Source organism: Erythrolamprus reginae, chromosome 3, assembly GCF_031021105.1.
Source record: "Erythrolamprus reginae isolate rEryReg1 chromosome 3, rEryReg1.hap1, whole genome shotgun sequence".
In the NCBI taxonomy this organism is placed as follows: domain Eukaryota; kingdom Metazoa; phylum Chordata; class Lepidosauria; order Squamata; family Dipsadidae; genus Erythrolamprus; species Erythrolamprus reginae.
The window spans coordinates 103,230,494-103,247,114 of record NC_091952.1 but is presented as its reverse complement, the minus strand read 5'-3'; the positions used below and the strand labels follow the sequence as shown (position 1 = coordinate 103,247,114).

The following is a 16,621-nucleotide window of genomic DNA, read 5'->3' as shown; positions in this document are numbered from 1 at the left end:
AACGCCGAACCCGAACTTTATCCGAACTTTTAAAAAATTTCGGATTTGGGTTTGGCATGAACCCGAACTTTGCAAGTTTGGTTCACTCAACACTAACAATTAGACAAGTTTAATCTGAAAGCTTGCACCATTGTCCTAACTAGCAACCTAAGTGGAGGCAGCAAATTTAACTAGATGCCTTAAGATAGAGGAATGTTGTCAATATAATTTACTTGGACTTTGATAAAAGCATTTGATAAAGTAGACCATAACCTACTACTAGATAAAGTAGAAAAGTGTAAAGTAGAAAAATGTGAGTTAGACAGCAACACCACCAAATGGATTCAAAACTGGCTAACCAACCTCACTCAACATATAGTGCTCAATGGAACTGCATCTACATGGAGGGAAGTATGCAGTAGAATACCCCAAGGCTCTATTTTAGCCCCAGTACTATTAATTATATTCATCAATGTCTTGGATGAGGGGATAGATCAGGAACTCATCAAATTTGCAGATGACACCAAATTGGCAGGAATCAGCCAACTCTCTAGAAGATAGGCTCAAGATACAGATGGATCTTGACAGACTTAAACATTGGGCGCTATCAAACAAAATGAAATTCAATGGTGAAAAAAAATAAAGTTCTATATTTAGGCAAGAAAAACAAAATGCACAGATACAGTAGTAATCAGTAGGATCTTGGAGTCCTAGTGGACAATCATTTAAATATGAGCCAGCTGCCAAAAAAGCCAATACAGTTCTAGACTGCATTAATAGAGGTGTAGAATCAAGATCACGTGAAGTGTTAACACCACTTTATAATGCCTTGGTAAGGCCACACTTGGAATACTGCATTCAGTTTTGGTCACAATGTAAACAGGATGTTGAGACTCTAGAAAGAGTGCAGAGAAGAGCAACAAAGATGATTACGGGACTGGAGGCTAAAACATATGAAGAACAGTTGCAGGAACTGGGTATGTCTAGTTTAACGAAAAGAAGGACTACGGGAGACATGATAACAGTGTTCCAATATCTCAGAGGTTGCCACAAAGAAGAGGGAGTCAAACTATTCTCCAAAGCACCTGGAGGTAGAACAAGAAGCAATGGTTGGAAACTAAACAAGGAGAGAAGCAATTTAGAACTAAGGAGAAATTTCCTGACAGTTAGAAAAATTAATCAGTGGAACAGATTGCCCCCAGAAGTTGTAAATGCTCCAATACTGGAAGTTTTTAAGAAGATGTTGGATAACCATTTGTGAAGTAGTGTAGGGTTTCCTGCCTAAGCAGGGGGTTGGACTAGAAGACCTCCAAGGTCCCTCCCAACTCATTATATTATATTACATTATATTATTATACTGTACTGTACTGTACTGTACTGTACTATACTATACTATACTATACTATACTATACTATACTATACTATACTATACTATACTATAGGTTATCAATATTTTAAGTACATAAATACACCCAACTCATTAAAGTTTTCAGTTCAGTTGATCAAAACATTGCAATTACCTTGGACCATACTATGGATGGCCTAGGAACTCCGTTGGCTTTGCAAGGCAATGTAACTGGGTCATCTTCTATAGTAGTGAAGATCTGTTGTCCATGCTGAATCATAGGTGGAACTGAAAACACAAATATGCAAGTATCTTACAAATAATTTCTTACTACATGTTATTTTACATGTGTGATGTTGCTCTTTATTATAAGGCATAGTCTATTAACACAGATATTCCATCATAGCTTCAGTCTTCTTTAGATGTAATTGCAGGTATAGGTAATGTAGGTCCCCAGTCAATGATATGATTAAAAAATACTTCTTTGCAGGGGTGGGCTACTGCCCAGATTGATTTATTTATTTATTTATTTATTTATTTATTTATTTATTTATTTATTTATTTATTTATTTATTTATTTATTTATTTATTTATTTATTTATTTATTTATTTATTTATTTATTTATTTATTTATTTATTTATTTATTTATTTATTTATTTATTTATTTATTCATTCATTTATTTATTCATTCATTCATTCATTTAATTTGTATGCCGCCCCTCTCTGTAGACCCGTGGTGGCTCACAGCAGTGATAGAAATAATGTACAATACAAATCTAATAATATGAAGTTAAAAACCCATAATTTAAAAAACATGCACACAACACGCCATACATAAATTATATAGGTCTGGAGAAGATATTTCAATTCCCCCATGCCTGACGGCAGAGGTGGGTTTTGAGAAGTTTATGAAAGGCAAGGAGGGTGGGGGCAATTCTGATCTCTGGGGGGAGTTGGTTCCAGAGGGCCGGGGCCGCCACAGGGAAGGCTCTTCCCCTGCCCCCCCCCCACCGGGATTGGGGGGGACGCAGTGGGGTAAGGGAAATGGAGCTCCACCCCAATTTGCACTGAAAGGTGTTGAAAGAAAATGCAGGGCATCCTGCATAAGCCACACCCACAGGGTATTGGTAAAAAATTTGGTAACCCTTCACTGCTCTTTTGGTACCCACCAGATTTTTGGTCTCACTTGACTTTTAAAAAAGATTATTTTAATTAAAAATATTAAATAAGAAGGTGGCATGCTGCTAAGTAGCAAGTTCTTGCACCATATTTATATCTATGTAAAATTGATTTCCAGAAAGAATGTGAGTAGATCTGCTAGTTCACGTTCTGATAAAGGGTTTTTATGAGTGGCTATTTCACAACCAAACAAATCTTCCACAGGAGAATCCTAGAATGAAATTAAGTTGTAAGTAGAGCAAATTTAAAATTTATTTATTTATTTATTTATTTATTATTTAGATTTGTATGCCGCCCCTCTCCGCAGACTCGGAGACAGTAGCATCACAGTGCTGTAAAAATGAAAGAAAATTTATATTATTTAACCACAATCCATAATTCTATCCAATAAAATTAATCCACAACTTCACAAATAGCCAAGTAAACCAAATACAACTAAAATGAATAAAGTATAATTTTGCCAAACCTGTGAGGCAGAACAGACTCCAGGGAAACAGAGTCCAGAGAAAATGAAAAGTTACTTTTATTTAGATTGGCTGTACTAACACAATCTTGCAAGTCAGATTGTGCATTTTGTCTTCCCTCTTTCATATCACATGAATTAGAAGTTTGTCTGACTGACACAATTTCTCAAAATATCTGCATTCTTTGGACTTAATCTATGACAAGCTCATCATGGATCTTGCCTATTTCCACATGATTATTCTCTTTTATCACTACATCTTTTGAAAACCATCACACATTCAAAGAGATCAATTTTCCAACTCTATGCCCAAAATAGAATTGGAAGATACTGATGCTGAAAAACCTGTTCTAGATATATCAGACAAATGTTAGCCACAGGAATTAGCAAATAATTGAGCACTTAAGAAGGCAACCTGGAATCATCCAGAGTAGCTGTGTTGGTGGTGGAACAAAGAGTGTCCAAACTCAATCATTTAGTGCCTACATGTACCACAGACACAAAGATCAAAATAGAAGTCTCCATGCATCTCCTTATCAGGCAAGAGAGGCACCAATCTTAACTGAACCCTCTCCCCAGTGGTTGTCTACATCAGAGCTTCCTGGTAACCAGTAACCAGATCCTTTTCATTTGAGTTTTTTGACTTCCATTGACTAACATTTCTGTGAAAATCCTGAGCCTTCACCAGGCTTCTGATTTACTGACCTGGACTTATTGCAAGCAAACTCTCTTTTCTTGCAAAATGTGCATGCATCTGTCCACATGTTTGTGCTGTGTGTCACTTCTTATAACCCTTTGTAATACACAGTAAACCTCTGAAAGCCCATTCATATCACTCAATCCAGAATGTCATAAAGATAAATGAAGGTTGTAGGGAGAACAAAGGACAAATAAAGACTAGACTGGGAACGGACTTTATCATCACTCATCAACAATCATTGTTGGCCATCAACTCATCATCAACAAATAATCAACAATTTGAATTAGAATTTGCAATATTTTAAATGAGTGTTTAAATTAAAATCTCCAATGTGTATAAGTGTAAGAAAATACTAATAAGTGTAATAAAAATAAAATTAATAAAATAATAAAATAAGATAAAAAATAAAATATCCAATAAGACTTATAGCATGAATTCTTTATAGACATGTTTTTCAATGCTTATAGAGTACAAATATATTCACAATTGTAAGATTTATTTGACAAGATTTCTTATGAAGAAGGATGACATACCTAACTTCCAAAGCATGACAAGTATTTAAGAAAAAATACAAGCATCTAAAATGTTTCCAATTGGCTTTATTAATGTACTGACACCAAAGTCATTCCAGATCTAACTTTATATGTGCCCAACCTTCCCTTGTCTGATTCCCTGCTGAATACAAATCTGTTTTTCCCTTGAGCACTGTAGATTATGAACATTATTCTAACACTTTCACTACATTTGTGCAGTCCTAGAGGACCATCTCTTTCTTATTGAAGGGTTCTTGTCCTCTCTTCCCAGGGACTTGCATTCAGTTTCAGAATTTAGCTTTACATCTGAAACCAGGTGATACAGTATTTGAAACCAATCTTATATTCATCTTCCATTAGATCTTAGCATCTTCTTGTTGGTAAAGTTGCCCTAGACTGGTTTGAACAAGTATTATTTAATTCCCACCACACTATTCAGATGGTCTTTTTTGTGGACATTAAGTGACATCATTATGCTCATGGCCACCAGAAAGATTTCTCTTTGCATATTTCTCCCACATCAGGTGCATACAAGATGAATTCAAAAAGAATTCTACAGATGAAACTCGAAAAATTAGAATATCATGGAAAAGTTCATTTATTTCAGTAATGCAACTTAAAAGGTAATATATGAGAGAGACTCATTCCATGCAAGGCAAGATAGTTCAAGCCATGATTTGTCATAATTGTGATGATTATGGGGTATAGCTAATCAAAACCCCAAATTCACAATCTCATAAATTTTTGAATATTGCATGCAATCAATAGCTTTGCTGGCTGAGAAATTCTGGGAGTTAAAATCCACAAGTCTTAAAATTGCTAAGGTTGGGGACCCCTGCTTTAAACCATCTACCCCATTCACTGGCTTCCTCTTTGTAATCATTGATCAAGCCTTTTAAACTGCATTGGTGAATTCTTTCATCTGCCTCTGTTTTATTAAAAAAATAAGTATGTCTGCAGAAACAATTATGTCTTCAAAACATTCATACAGAAAAGACCTATTTTTACATGGCATTTTATACATATGTTCTGTTTATCGAGAACATTGCACGATCAAAACATCTCACACATTGGGTGAGACACAGGTGTCTTCTTCCACTTTGAAGCAATTCATACAATGGATCTCTCACTGGAAAAATTGTATTCAGATGACCTTTTCTGGGATACAAAGAATTTTTCTTTCACATAGCTGCTTAGCACATTCTGCATGTGTTAGAACTTTGACACACATACTTATCTCATCTGCCTTTCATGAGCAGCTGGAACCAGTTTATTACCTTCAGCATTCCAACAAAACTCCTTAGCTATACTTACCCTATGAAATGAGAAATTTACATAATATATGTTGTGTTGGATTTGTAATGGAAAACATAGAATGTACTGAAGATGTTATTCCTTTAATCCACAAATTATCCCTTACTAATCAAATCAAATCATTGTTATAGTCAAAGACCAGTAGAAACTACTTGTTACGATGAGTATGATAAAAAGACATTTTGATGTATTTCTTTTGTTCTTTGAGGCCAAAAGAATAATGTAGAACGATAGTAAACAGGGAACCAACTGAAGGAGACAAAATTGCTGAATTTTTGAAGTGGAAATTTTGCTTTCCATTTCAACTGATTGTTTATATCTTTTATTATCCTATGAACACTGTAGGAAGCATTAAGAAGAGTATGGATTGAATAAAAACATGCATTTCAGTGCACTGTATAACAGCACTGTATTCATTTCTGTATTCCCTTGAAAGCAATCTCTCAAGGATTAAATTCTGGCTCCTGGTAATATCATCTTGTTCCTCATCAACTAGCAGACTACTGGGAACTGGCAGATTACAAGAACCAGTGGCATGTTCCTCTAACCTCCATACTGCGTGTGTATTGTAACATTTCATGCGATTTTGCTTCCGCATGCACAGAAGTAAAAAATAATCAAAAATATCACATGCACAAGCATCCCCTCACATGATTTTGCTTCTGCACATGCGCAAAAGCAAAATAATCACTGAAAATCGTACTCCGGAGAGCATCCCCTCATGCATTTTTACTTCTGCGCATGTGCAGAAGCAAAAAAACCCTAAAATTGATAAAAATAATGGTGCCGCGCATGGACCAGCAAAGGCAGCACTGAAGCTATCATGCAGCAATTGCGCAATCTGAGGGCCACTACCAGACTACCACTTCGGTGTACCAGGGCGCACCAATAGGAACCCACCTCTGATAGGAACAGGCCATTGCTTGGTCATCTGAACTGATCATTTGGAAAGTTTTTAAACTTAGTGTGTAATCTCAGGGACAATTTACCCATCATCATGGGATGAATAGTGTACTAGTGAATTCTTAATGCTAAAAAGTAAGGAAAACACTAAATGTTTCACTCACCAAAGACGTTGACAGTAGTTGTTTTGTTGTCTGTCCCAGCAACATTGCTGGCTGTGCAAGTATAGCCTCCAGCATCCTGTGGTCGAACTCTTTCAAGATGAAGACTGCCATCACTCCGGAGGCTGATATAGGGAGTCTGGATCACCTAGAGTTGGAATGGGAAAGGCCGATAAAACGTATGTCCATTCTCCATTTAGTCTGGTCATTTATACCTAGCATATTCCATTGTTGTTGTTGTTGTTGTTGTTGTTGTTGTTGTTGTTGTTGTTGTTTTTAATTTACCAACTTAAATGAGAACATTCTTGCAGGACTTTGATTTTGCTGGGGGTTGGGTTTTGGGTTTTTTTTGCAACTTTTGAAGATAAAGAAGCCCATATGACTACCTCTTTCTTGCACCTAGACACCTAGAGCCATTTTGCATCATTTAGGTAAAGGATTATCCAGAGTTCAAGAAATGCTTTTTACTTCAGCCTTCCTCTTTCTCCTCTAAATGAAAGACATGAGGGTTTGGAAAAGTGATGGAAGCAATAAATGGCTTCAAATCATATACAAATCTTGACCTTTTTAAACTGGAATATATGAAAAGTACTTCTCCTTTCATGGCTTCCATAAAAGAATACAAAAGGGTATTGCATATGGAATTATCTCCCTTTGAAGACTGTAGACTTTCCTGGAGCGTATGGTTCAGATTTTCTTGTTTCTGGTTGTTGCATAGTTTCACTGAATTAATTATCAGTACATATTTAAAACGAGTTTCCTGTCTTTGTCAGAGCAACTGGAATGTGTAGCTTATTTTCTCCACAACTTTCCATTCTTTTATCCTATAAATTACGTAGGATAAAAGTACACTTTGCAATATTCATGCATGTTAATAAAACTTCTGCTTATCTACACAAACCTATAACAAACTATTTTATGGGAAGTAAAATTAAGTTACATTTTTATCTTTGTAAACTATCTACACCAATGATTCTCCGGAAAGGAAAACATGATTATTGTGTACAGATTAAGTCAAACTATTTCTACATGAATCTTAAAATTGATGAGAAATTCCTGAAAGGAAGCTTAATGAAACAATATGTACTTCTGCTTATCTTTACCTCTAACTGGTGAAGTTACTCACTTTGAAACAAATTTAAAACAAAGCCCTAGTTCATGTTTATCTTTTCTACACTGCAGCATCAAAAAGCAATGATATATATAGATACGGTAAAAGTAAACGTTTCCGCTGTCCAGTTGTGTCTGACTCTAGGAGAATTGCTCATCTCCATCACTTAACCAAGGGAGCCAGCATTGTCTGAAGATCTTTCCGTAGTCAGCTCTCTACATGGGGCTACCTTTGAAAAGTGTTCGGAAACTTCAGATCGTGCAGAATGCAGCTGCGAGAGCAATCATGGGCTTTTCCAAATATGCCCATGTTACACCAACACTCCGCAGTCTGCATTGGTTGCCGATCAGTTTCTGGTCACAATTCAAAGTGTTGGTTATGACCTATAAAGCCCTTCGTGGCACCGGACCAGATTATCTCAGGGACCGCCTTCTGCTGCACGAATACCAGCGACCAGTTAGGTCCCACAGAGTGGGTCTTCTCCGGGTCCTGTCAACTAAACAATGCCGCTTGGTGGGACCCAGGGGAAGAGCCTTATCTGTGGTGGCCCCAGCCCTCTGGAACCAACTCCCCCCAGAGATTAGAATTGCCCCCACCCTCCTTGCCTTTCGTAAGCTAATTAAAACCCACCTCTGCCGCCAGGCATGGGGGAATTGAGATACCCTTTCCCCCTAGGCCTTTACAATTTTATGCATGGTATGTCTGTATGTCTGTTTGGTTTTTATTATAATGGGTTTTTAATTGTTTTTAGTATTGGATTATTATTATATGCTGTCCTATTATTGCTGTTAGCCGCCCCGAGTCTCCGGAGAGGGGCGGCATACAAATCCAATAAATAAATAAATGAATGAATGAATGAATGAATGAATGAATGAATGAATAAATAAATGGCATCACACCACAGCATAGTATGTGTTACGAAACACAAAATGCAGGTACCTTCCCACTGAAGCGGTACCTATTTATCTACTTGCATTTTCATGTTTTTGAATTGCTAAATGGGCAGGAGCTGGGACAAGAATGGGAGTTCGTCTGATCATGCAGTGCTTGGGTCTCAAACTGGAGCTGCCAGCTTTCCCACTGACAAGCTCAGCTTCTTATCTGCTGAGTCATCGCACTCCCATATATAGATAAGTGATCACAAATCCTTCTCCAGAAACAGACTTTTTCACAATTCAGATGAAATAGTTTGCAGATGGCATTAATTAATTGATGTGAAATAGCAAATCAGCAAACACAAAAATGCAGGCATCATATTACAACTACAGGAAACCTAGTTGTAATGTAGGATATCATGATTGTTCGTTGTTTAAGATTTTTCCAAATTTGCAAGAACTCTGGGGAGTCCCATAAGAGTTATTTTCTGCTTCTCAAGGAGTCTGTCCCTGACAAATGTACTTGGACAAGTATCTAGTGCTTAGCCTAAACTGAGTTTCCCAAGTCATTTAGCAGGTAATTTCATTGAGTCAGAAAAGAGTCTTCATGCAATACTGCAAGTTATGCCCCACCTGCATATGAAATAAAATGAAATGCTGTTATTCACAAGAGTTTAGGGTTTTGGTATTTTTTCACCATCAAAACGTTTTGGTATTTAAACTTAAGTAAGTTTAAGTAGAAAACCTTAAAGGATATTCAAAATTATCTTACCACAATGCCATTCTTAATCCATTTTCGCTCTGGGATTGGGTTCCCTGCCAGCAGTGTACATGACAGAGTCAGTTGCTGTCCTTCAATGACATTAGCTATTGCAGGACTCATTGCAATTAGAGGTACAACTATATCAAACAGAAACAGGAGAAGAACAAAATAATAATAACATAAAGATGTTTTATGTTCCTATAAAACTGCATTAAAAAAATCCATCTTCTCAAAGGACTTAAGAAAAATCCTTGACTGCTAAACTTTTCTTAAAAGTAGTTTACTTTAACTTTGAATTATAAATAAATCTATTGAACCATACATTTATATACATATTTTATGGAGACCATGAATCCCAAAATAATCTGTTATCTATTACAGCATGCTACTTCCATTTTTGTTTGGTTGTTTATTATGGTCAGCCAGATATTTTGATTATATGTGACATTTATCTACCTATTGAGTCCTTCCCAAGGACTTGGTTCATTATTATTATTATTATTATTATTATTATTATTATTATTATTATTATTATATACACTCAATGTGAAATTACAGCTGCCAGTTCTACAGCTGATGTTGGCCTTCATAGACATTGAATTCTTCACAAGAACCTAGGATATTGTAATGTATTAGCACAGTGTATGTGCAGATTCAAGCAGAGTAGAAAGATGAAAATGTTGCCAATGTGCAGATTTTCTAAGTGCAGTCCAAGACTTTTTGGTATGGCACCCAATGTAGTGATAAGTGCTGAGACGACCATGACTGGTTTATGCCATAATCTTTTAATTTTGATTTCCATAATTTGGTACTTTATCACATTTTCCAACGCTTTAGTCTTCAATTTTATTTTATCTGCCACATCAATCAGCCACACTTTCTTCTTTTTAACTACACACACTTTATTATTCATGATAAGATTATTAACCAACTTTTCATACAGGAAGGAATGAAGGAAGGAAGGAAGGACGGAGGAAGGAAGGAAGGAAGGAAGGAAGGGTAATTGCTTTATATTCATGAAAAAGTTTCAGGCTCATACAGATTAACATTAAATATATAAGTACAGTGAACTCTCGAGTTTCGCGTCCTCGAGCATCGCGAAAGGGCTATTTCGCAAGTTTTCAACCCGGAAGTAAACTCCACCATCTGCGCATGCGTGCCTTTTTTCTATGGCCACGCATGCATAGATGGTGGAGTTCCCCAGCTGGGAAGCTGGGCGGCTTCCCTGGGTCTTCCCCCTCTTGCCCCGGTAAGACCCCAGCGGCAGCGCGAGCAACGGCGTGGGCGGGCGGGTGGCACGCGCGGGGACACCCCAGCTCCGCTCCCCAGCTGGGAAGCGGCCCCAGCAACAGCGTGGGCGGGCGGGCGGTGCACGCGCGCTTGGGGAAACCCCAGCTCCGCTCCCCAGCTGGGAAGCGGCCCCAGCAACACGCGCGCGCTTGGGGAAACCCCAGCTCCGCTCCCCAGCTGGGAAGCGGCCCCAGCAACAGCGTGGGCGGGCGGTGCGCGCGCGCTTGGGGACACCCCAGCTCCGCTCCCCAGCTGGGAAGCGGCCCCAGCAACACGCGCGCGCTTGGGGAAACCCTAGCTCCGCTCCCCAGCTGGGAAGCGGCCCCAGCAACAGCGTGGGCGGGCGGGCGGTGCGCACGCGCTTGGGGAAACCCCAGCTCTGCTCCCCAGCTGGGAAGCGGCCCCAGCAACAGCGTGGGTGGGCAGTGCGCGCGCGCTTGGGGACACCCCAGCTCCGCTCCCCAGCTGGGAAGCGGCCCCAGCAACAGCGTGGGCGGGCGGGCGGCACGTGCGCGGGGAAACTCCAGGCGCGAGCAACGGGGTGGGCAGGCGAAGGGCGGGCGGCGGTGGAAGTAAAAACACCATCTGCGCATGCGCAGATGGTGTTTTTACTTCCGCACCGCTACTTCGCGAAAAATCGATCATCGCTTGGGGTCCTGGAACGGAACCCTCGCGATGATCGAGGGACCACTGTATGCCAATGCTCCTAAAAAACAAAAACTAATGTGGATTTATTTATTATTTAATTGTTCATTTATTGCTCTGATTCATCAATAAATGATTTACCAAAGAAATAAAATTCTGTTTGGATTTAACAAAAATGTGATTTTAAACATAACATCAAAGCATGCTGTTGTTTCACACACTACAAACACTAAAGGCAGTGGAGAACACTTTATTTCTATCCTAAATATTGTCAAAATCTCATATTATCAATTCATTACCAAGTCCTGTCACAGTAACTGTAGCTGGGCTTGAGATAATCTTTCCAAACTGGTTTTCAGCTTCACAGACATATAATCCTTCATCATTAATCCATAAATCTAAAATTGTATAAAAGTTTTAAAAGGGAGGAAAAACAAGCAATAAATATTTTGTATTAAAAACCTAACAAATAAATAAATAAATAAATAAATAAATAAAATATCATTTTTCCAGCTATGTTAAGCTAAACCTAAACATAGGTCACATCATTTTAACAGCCTGAAAGCAATTACAGAGTTGCTACAGAGTCGTTTTCTTGGTTGCTGTGTATGATGATGTCCATCTACAAAGGACACGGCTTCTCATTATTAGTTGATTGTCAGAGAAATGCTGAGTCAGACTGCACCTTTTTTAAGGTGTTCCATTCTAAAGGTAGCATTTTCTCTGCTAATTCAGCAGGTGACTTCCAATGTAAATATTCTGTTAAAACACAGGTGAGAAGTCTTTGGAGATTAGCAATTTGCTGAGCTCCAGTGGTTCCCTAGCTAGATGATTTAGCATCTCCATGGACATTTTTTGCTGTGGCTGCTACAATTGGAACTACAGCCTGTTTTTATTTTTCATGTATTGGAAGGGTTCATATATTGGAAGGGTATTGGAAGGGTTCCAACATTTGTATGCCACCCCGAGTCTTCGGAGAGGGGCGGCATACAAATCTAATAAATTATTATTATTTATTATTATAAGAATATCTGCCTTGTGTAACATCAATCATAGGAGATCAACATGCCCATTAATAAGCAAAACTAAAAAGGCAGATCTTAACAGCAGTGGCACTTAAGACATACTTCCTCATAGTGCTATTAGACAACTTTGCACTTTCTAAATGGTTTACAAAATCAGCATATTGACCCTAACAATCTGAGCTCCTCATTTTACTTACCATAGAAAGATGGAAGTCTGAGTCAATCTTGAACTGGTCAGAATCAAACTCCTGGCTATGGGCAGTTAGCCTGCAATACTACATTCTAACCACTGTTGCAGCAGAGCTCCTTAATCTTTCCCCCCTTTTTGAATAGAAAGAGTACATCGATGTAGACAAACCAACCTTATCATTTTTGGCCAGGACTTCACAGTAAGTCAAGGTGAATTCAAGGAAATTCAGTTTGGGAGTATATGCATATTGAAATGAGGCTTGTTGTGTGGTTTCCTGCCTCAGGGATTTAGCTATGTTGGAAGTATAAAATATTCTTCCTCTCTCCATCTGATTAACATAAACTGAATCATTCTATTTTACCATCAGTTGCATTTCTTGAGATTTAAGTGCCCTCACAATAGAGAAGCAGCACAGATATAGACATATAAGTAAATGTTGTATATTTAGTAACATCATAGGATGAACAGCAAGAATAAGAGGAAGCAGGCTCAAACATTATTCACAGAAACGCTAATTTCAATTAGAGGAAGGGAATCATGATACTCCACCCCATCCCACGGGAGCTATTGATTATTTATTTTTTCTTCAGTAATTGGTTGAAAGGAGAATGGTAGTATGGACTCTACCAATTACTGCCCTGCATCTACACCATATTGTAGTATGTGTAGCCAGAAATAGTAACTAGCAGAGGTAGACTTTGGAAGGAGTCAGAGGTGGGTGCCGTGTGCTCTCCCCAGTGGTTCTGAGTGCTAGTGGAGTCCAGTGCAATTATGCTACTGCACCTGTTCAGGTAACAAAATCATGCACGGAGACGCAGGCGCATGGGTGTTCCTGTGCGGAAGCAAAAAAACACACCGGAACACAGGCGCACCTGCATCTCTGCACATGTGCAGTAGCCTAATTGCGCTGGACTCCGCTAGCATTCAGAGCCATGGGGGCGAGCACACGTCACCGTACCGCCTTAGCAGCTCACCTCTGGAAGGAGTGATTTTCATATCAATCAGCTTTTCCCTACAGTCACTCAGGGATGGGAGGAAAGTAGACTATCACAGATGTTTGAATGAGCCCACAAATAGTCTTATGTATTTCTTAATACATAAGATGGTGTCTACATACTGTGAATAGAAAGAGCTCCTGTTCTGAGTTGAGTGACAGAGCTAACTGCAAAATGTCTTGAGAAAATTGGGATGCCGTCCAACCGCTGCCACTTCACCTTCGGCTCTGGATAACCCTGAACATAGCAAGCCAATGTTATGTTTGAGCCAATATCCATTGATACATCACTAGGTTCTTGTATGAAAACTGGAGGAGCTATAAAAGGAATACACAGGAAGACAAAAATAATAGAATTGTCAATGCAATTTTAATGTATTTTTAATTAAAATCAGATAAGGGGCCCCAAATCGTCAACACTGAGTCAGAGCTCATTCACATAAATTATTTGCCTTTGTCTATGTTTATTGGCACAATACCACCATGTTCTCATGATATGGCCGATTGCCTGTCAAAGATACTATCATCTCAATCACATGGTTCCAGGTTTATTCTGAAGGAACATTTGAGAATTCAATGTACTTTCAAACATGCTTAAAAACATCGTGTACTCCTCCACTATACACTGTATTTGGAGAAACATACATACAATCTGCATGGCCATACGCATTGTTTCTACTTTACTTTGTAGAATGCATTTTCTTTTTCAAAAATGACACTGAAAATTAGCAAATCTTCTGAAGTAGCACAGAAGGATGTAAGAAAACCTGGAATCATCCCTTCCCAACAGTGGGAAATCACTTTCCATCTACACCAGTGGTTCTCAACCTGTGTGTCGGGACCCCTTTTGGAATTGAATGACCGTTTCACAGGGGTCGCCTAAGACCATGAGAAAAGACAAATTTTCCATGGTGTTAGGAACTATAGCTTCTATTCTGGTGCTTTGGAACATATTTTTACAATCCGACCAATCAGGTGTTTACAGTGATGGGTGTTCCTCTGACCTTCCTGCCAATCAATTCTGCTGTTGGGAGAATTGGTGCTAGGCATATGATTGGGGGGTCATCACAACATGAGGAGCTTTATTAAGGGATCACAACATTAGAAAGGTTGAGAACCACTGATCTACATAAAGTAAATTAATATAGAATCAAATAATATTAATATTAATATAATAATTAGTAATATCTAATAATATTAAATAATACAACATTAATACCAAAGATTATAAATTATGATGATGATGATCACTGTCATCATCATCATCATCATCATCATCATCATCATCATTTATAGTCTTCGGAGAGGGGCGACATACAAATCTAAATAATAATAATCATAATAATCATAATCATAATAATCATAACAATAATAATATATTAAATAATAATATGTTATAGTATTTACTATTTATTATTATTATTATTATTATTAAGTAATATCATCATATTACATTATGATGATCATCATCATCATGTAATATTATCCTCCACTGAATAAATTACAATAGAATGGATGGATCACATCTTGTACAAAATATCTAATTTGTGTGCTTTGTTCTAGTATCATACTTACAACCAACATCCAGAGTTATTTTACCAGATGCAGATCCTGCAACATTTGTGGCAACGCACATATAATCACCAGCATCCAGATCTTGTGTTTCCTGAATTCTCAGGGTGCCCCGAGATAAGTCAATAATAAGAAATTCTGTTGCTCTCAGTTCTAAATCCCCTAGACCCAGGGAAAGAATAATGAAAATTTTGTTTAAATCATAATAATAAACACCTCCTCGGGAAATTAAATAGCTTTCTTAGAGGCAGCAAAATGGTTCTATTGTTTTATAAATGTTCAGGAGACTTTACTATCTGCCAATCTGTTGAAAACGAGCACTTATAAAATACAGTGATATTATCTCTGTAAAGTTTACAATGGAGTTTATATCAAACTTTGCCTGAGAAAAAAAAAGTTGAACATGAGCCAATGCATAGTTTGTAGAAGTGGTAGCTTTTAAAGCTTTCCTTCTCATCATGTATGCTCATTTCCTCTCCCCTAGATATTTAATAAGGCCTCTTCTCATGTTAGCTAATTTATGATGTCCATTTCAAGTCGCCCATAGGTACTATAATTTTTAATTTATGGGAAATAGATAGATGCATTTAAACACCAAAGCAAGACATGAGCCATCACATTGTTGATAAATACATTTTAAAATTAGTTCAGTTTCATTCACCTACCCTTAAACCATTTAATCAATGGAGGTGGGACTCCAGTGCTTTTGCATTCCATTATAGAGGTGTCTCCGAGGGCAATCAGAAGTTCATTTTGTACTACAGTCACCCCCGGGACTTCTACAAGGAGCAAGAAAAGAAACATTAGAAAGTCATTTTTTAAAAAAATATTTTAATCGTACAATCTATATTCTAATCCTTGGTGCTCTGTGAGTTTGCTTGTGACTGATGATGTTATCTAGTTAAGGCAATGAAATATCTGCAAAAAAACCCAAGCAAACTCCAAGAACACAAGGACCCCTCATTTCAATCTTGAGCTACAAGTATTCTCTTTTATTGATAATTCTAATTTAGCATTGCTGGTTCAGGTTATAATTATTAAAGTCTACCTATGCACTGGGGCAGTTAAATAAATAGCAATCCACTCTTTTTTATGAACAGTTTGAAGCTACCATATGTATATTCTACTTAACTTCCAGGAAGCCATAAGGAGATAAATACACTGATATTTTATAACCGTCCTATGAAGCAGGTTTGGTTGAGATGGCTCGCTGCAGATTGTTGTACATACTCCTGATCAGTTGGAGGATGATGAAGATATTGAGGACTCGGATTCAGATAGTGTTTATGAATTAGTGGGGGCCCCGGGGTTACAAGTAGTAGAACAGGTGGGAGGCCAGCCACAGGATGGGGCTATGAGTTCAAGATCTAGTGCGGGAGAATCAGATGCTCGCTGGGTTAACCCTAAATTCAGAAGGGCTCAAAAACGTAGAGAACAGAGGTCTGGAAGAAGATATTAAGGAGAGGAATGGGTTAAATACTGCAGTGATATATTTGGCACGTCAGGGGTCAGTGGAGAAGAAGGGTGGAGTTTCAACGTTGCGGAAGGGGAAATGGATGTGTTTTTGCTTTGTTAAA

At 38.1% G+C, this 16,621-nt stretch overlaps 1 protein-coding gene across 1 annotated transcript in view; it reads right to left on the bottom strand.

Moving 5' to 3' along the window:
* The window catches only part of HMCN1 (hemicentin 1), a 254,348-nt gene that overhangs the window by 157,534 nt on the left and 80,193 nt on the right, over positions 1-16,621 (bottom strand). The window contains exons 14-20 of the mRNA XM_070749005.1: positions 15,710-15,823; positions 15,048-15,206; positions 13,596-13,790; positions 11,563-11,661; positions 9,338-9,465; positions 6,583-6,727; positions 1,501-1,613 (exon numbers count right to left, since the gene is read on the bottom strand). Of these exons, the coding sequence (XP_070605106.1) occupies positions 1,501-1,613; positions 6,583-6,727; positions 9,338-9,465; positions 11,563-11,661; positions 13,596-13,790; positions 15,048-15,206; positions 15,710-15,823 (953 nt within the window). The remainder of the gene's footprint in view (positions 1-1,500; positions 1,614-6,582; positions 6,728-9,337; positions 9,466-11,562; positions 11,662-13,595; positions 13,791-15,047; positions 15,207-15,709; positions 15,824-16,621) is intronic.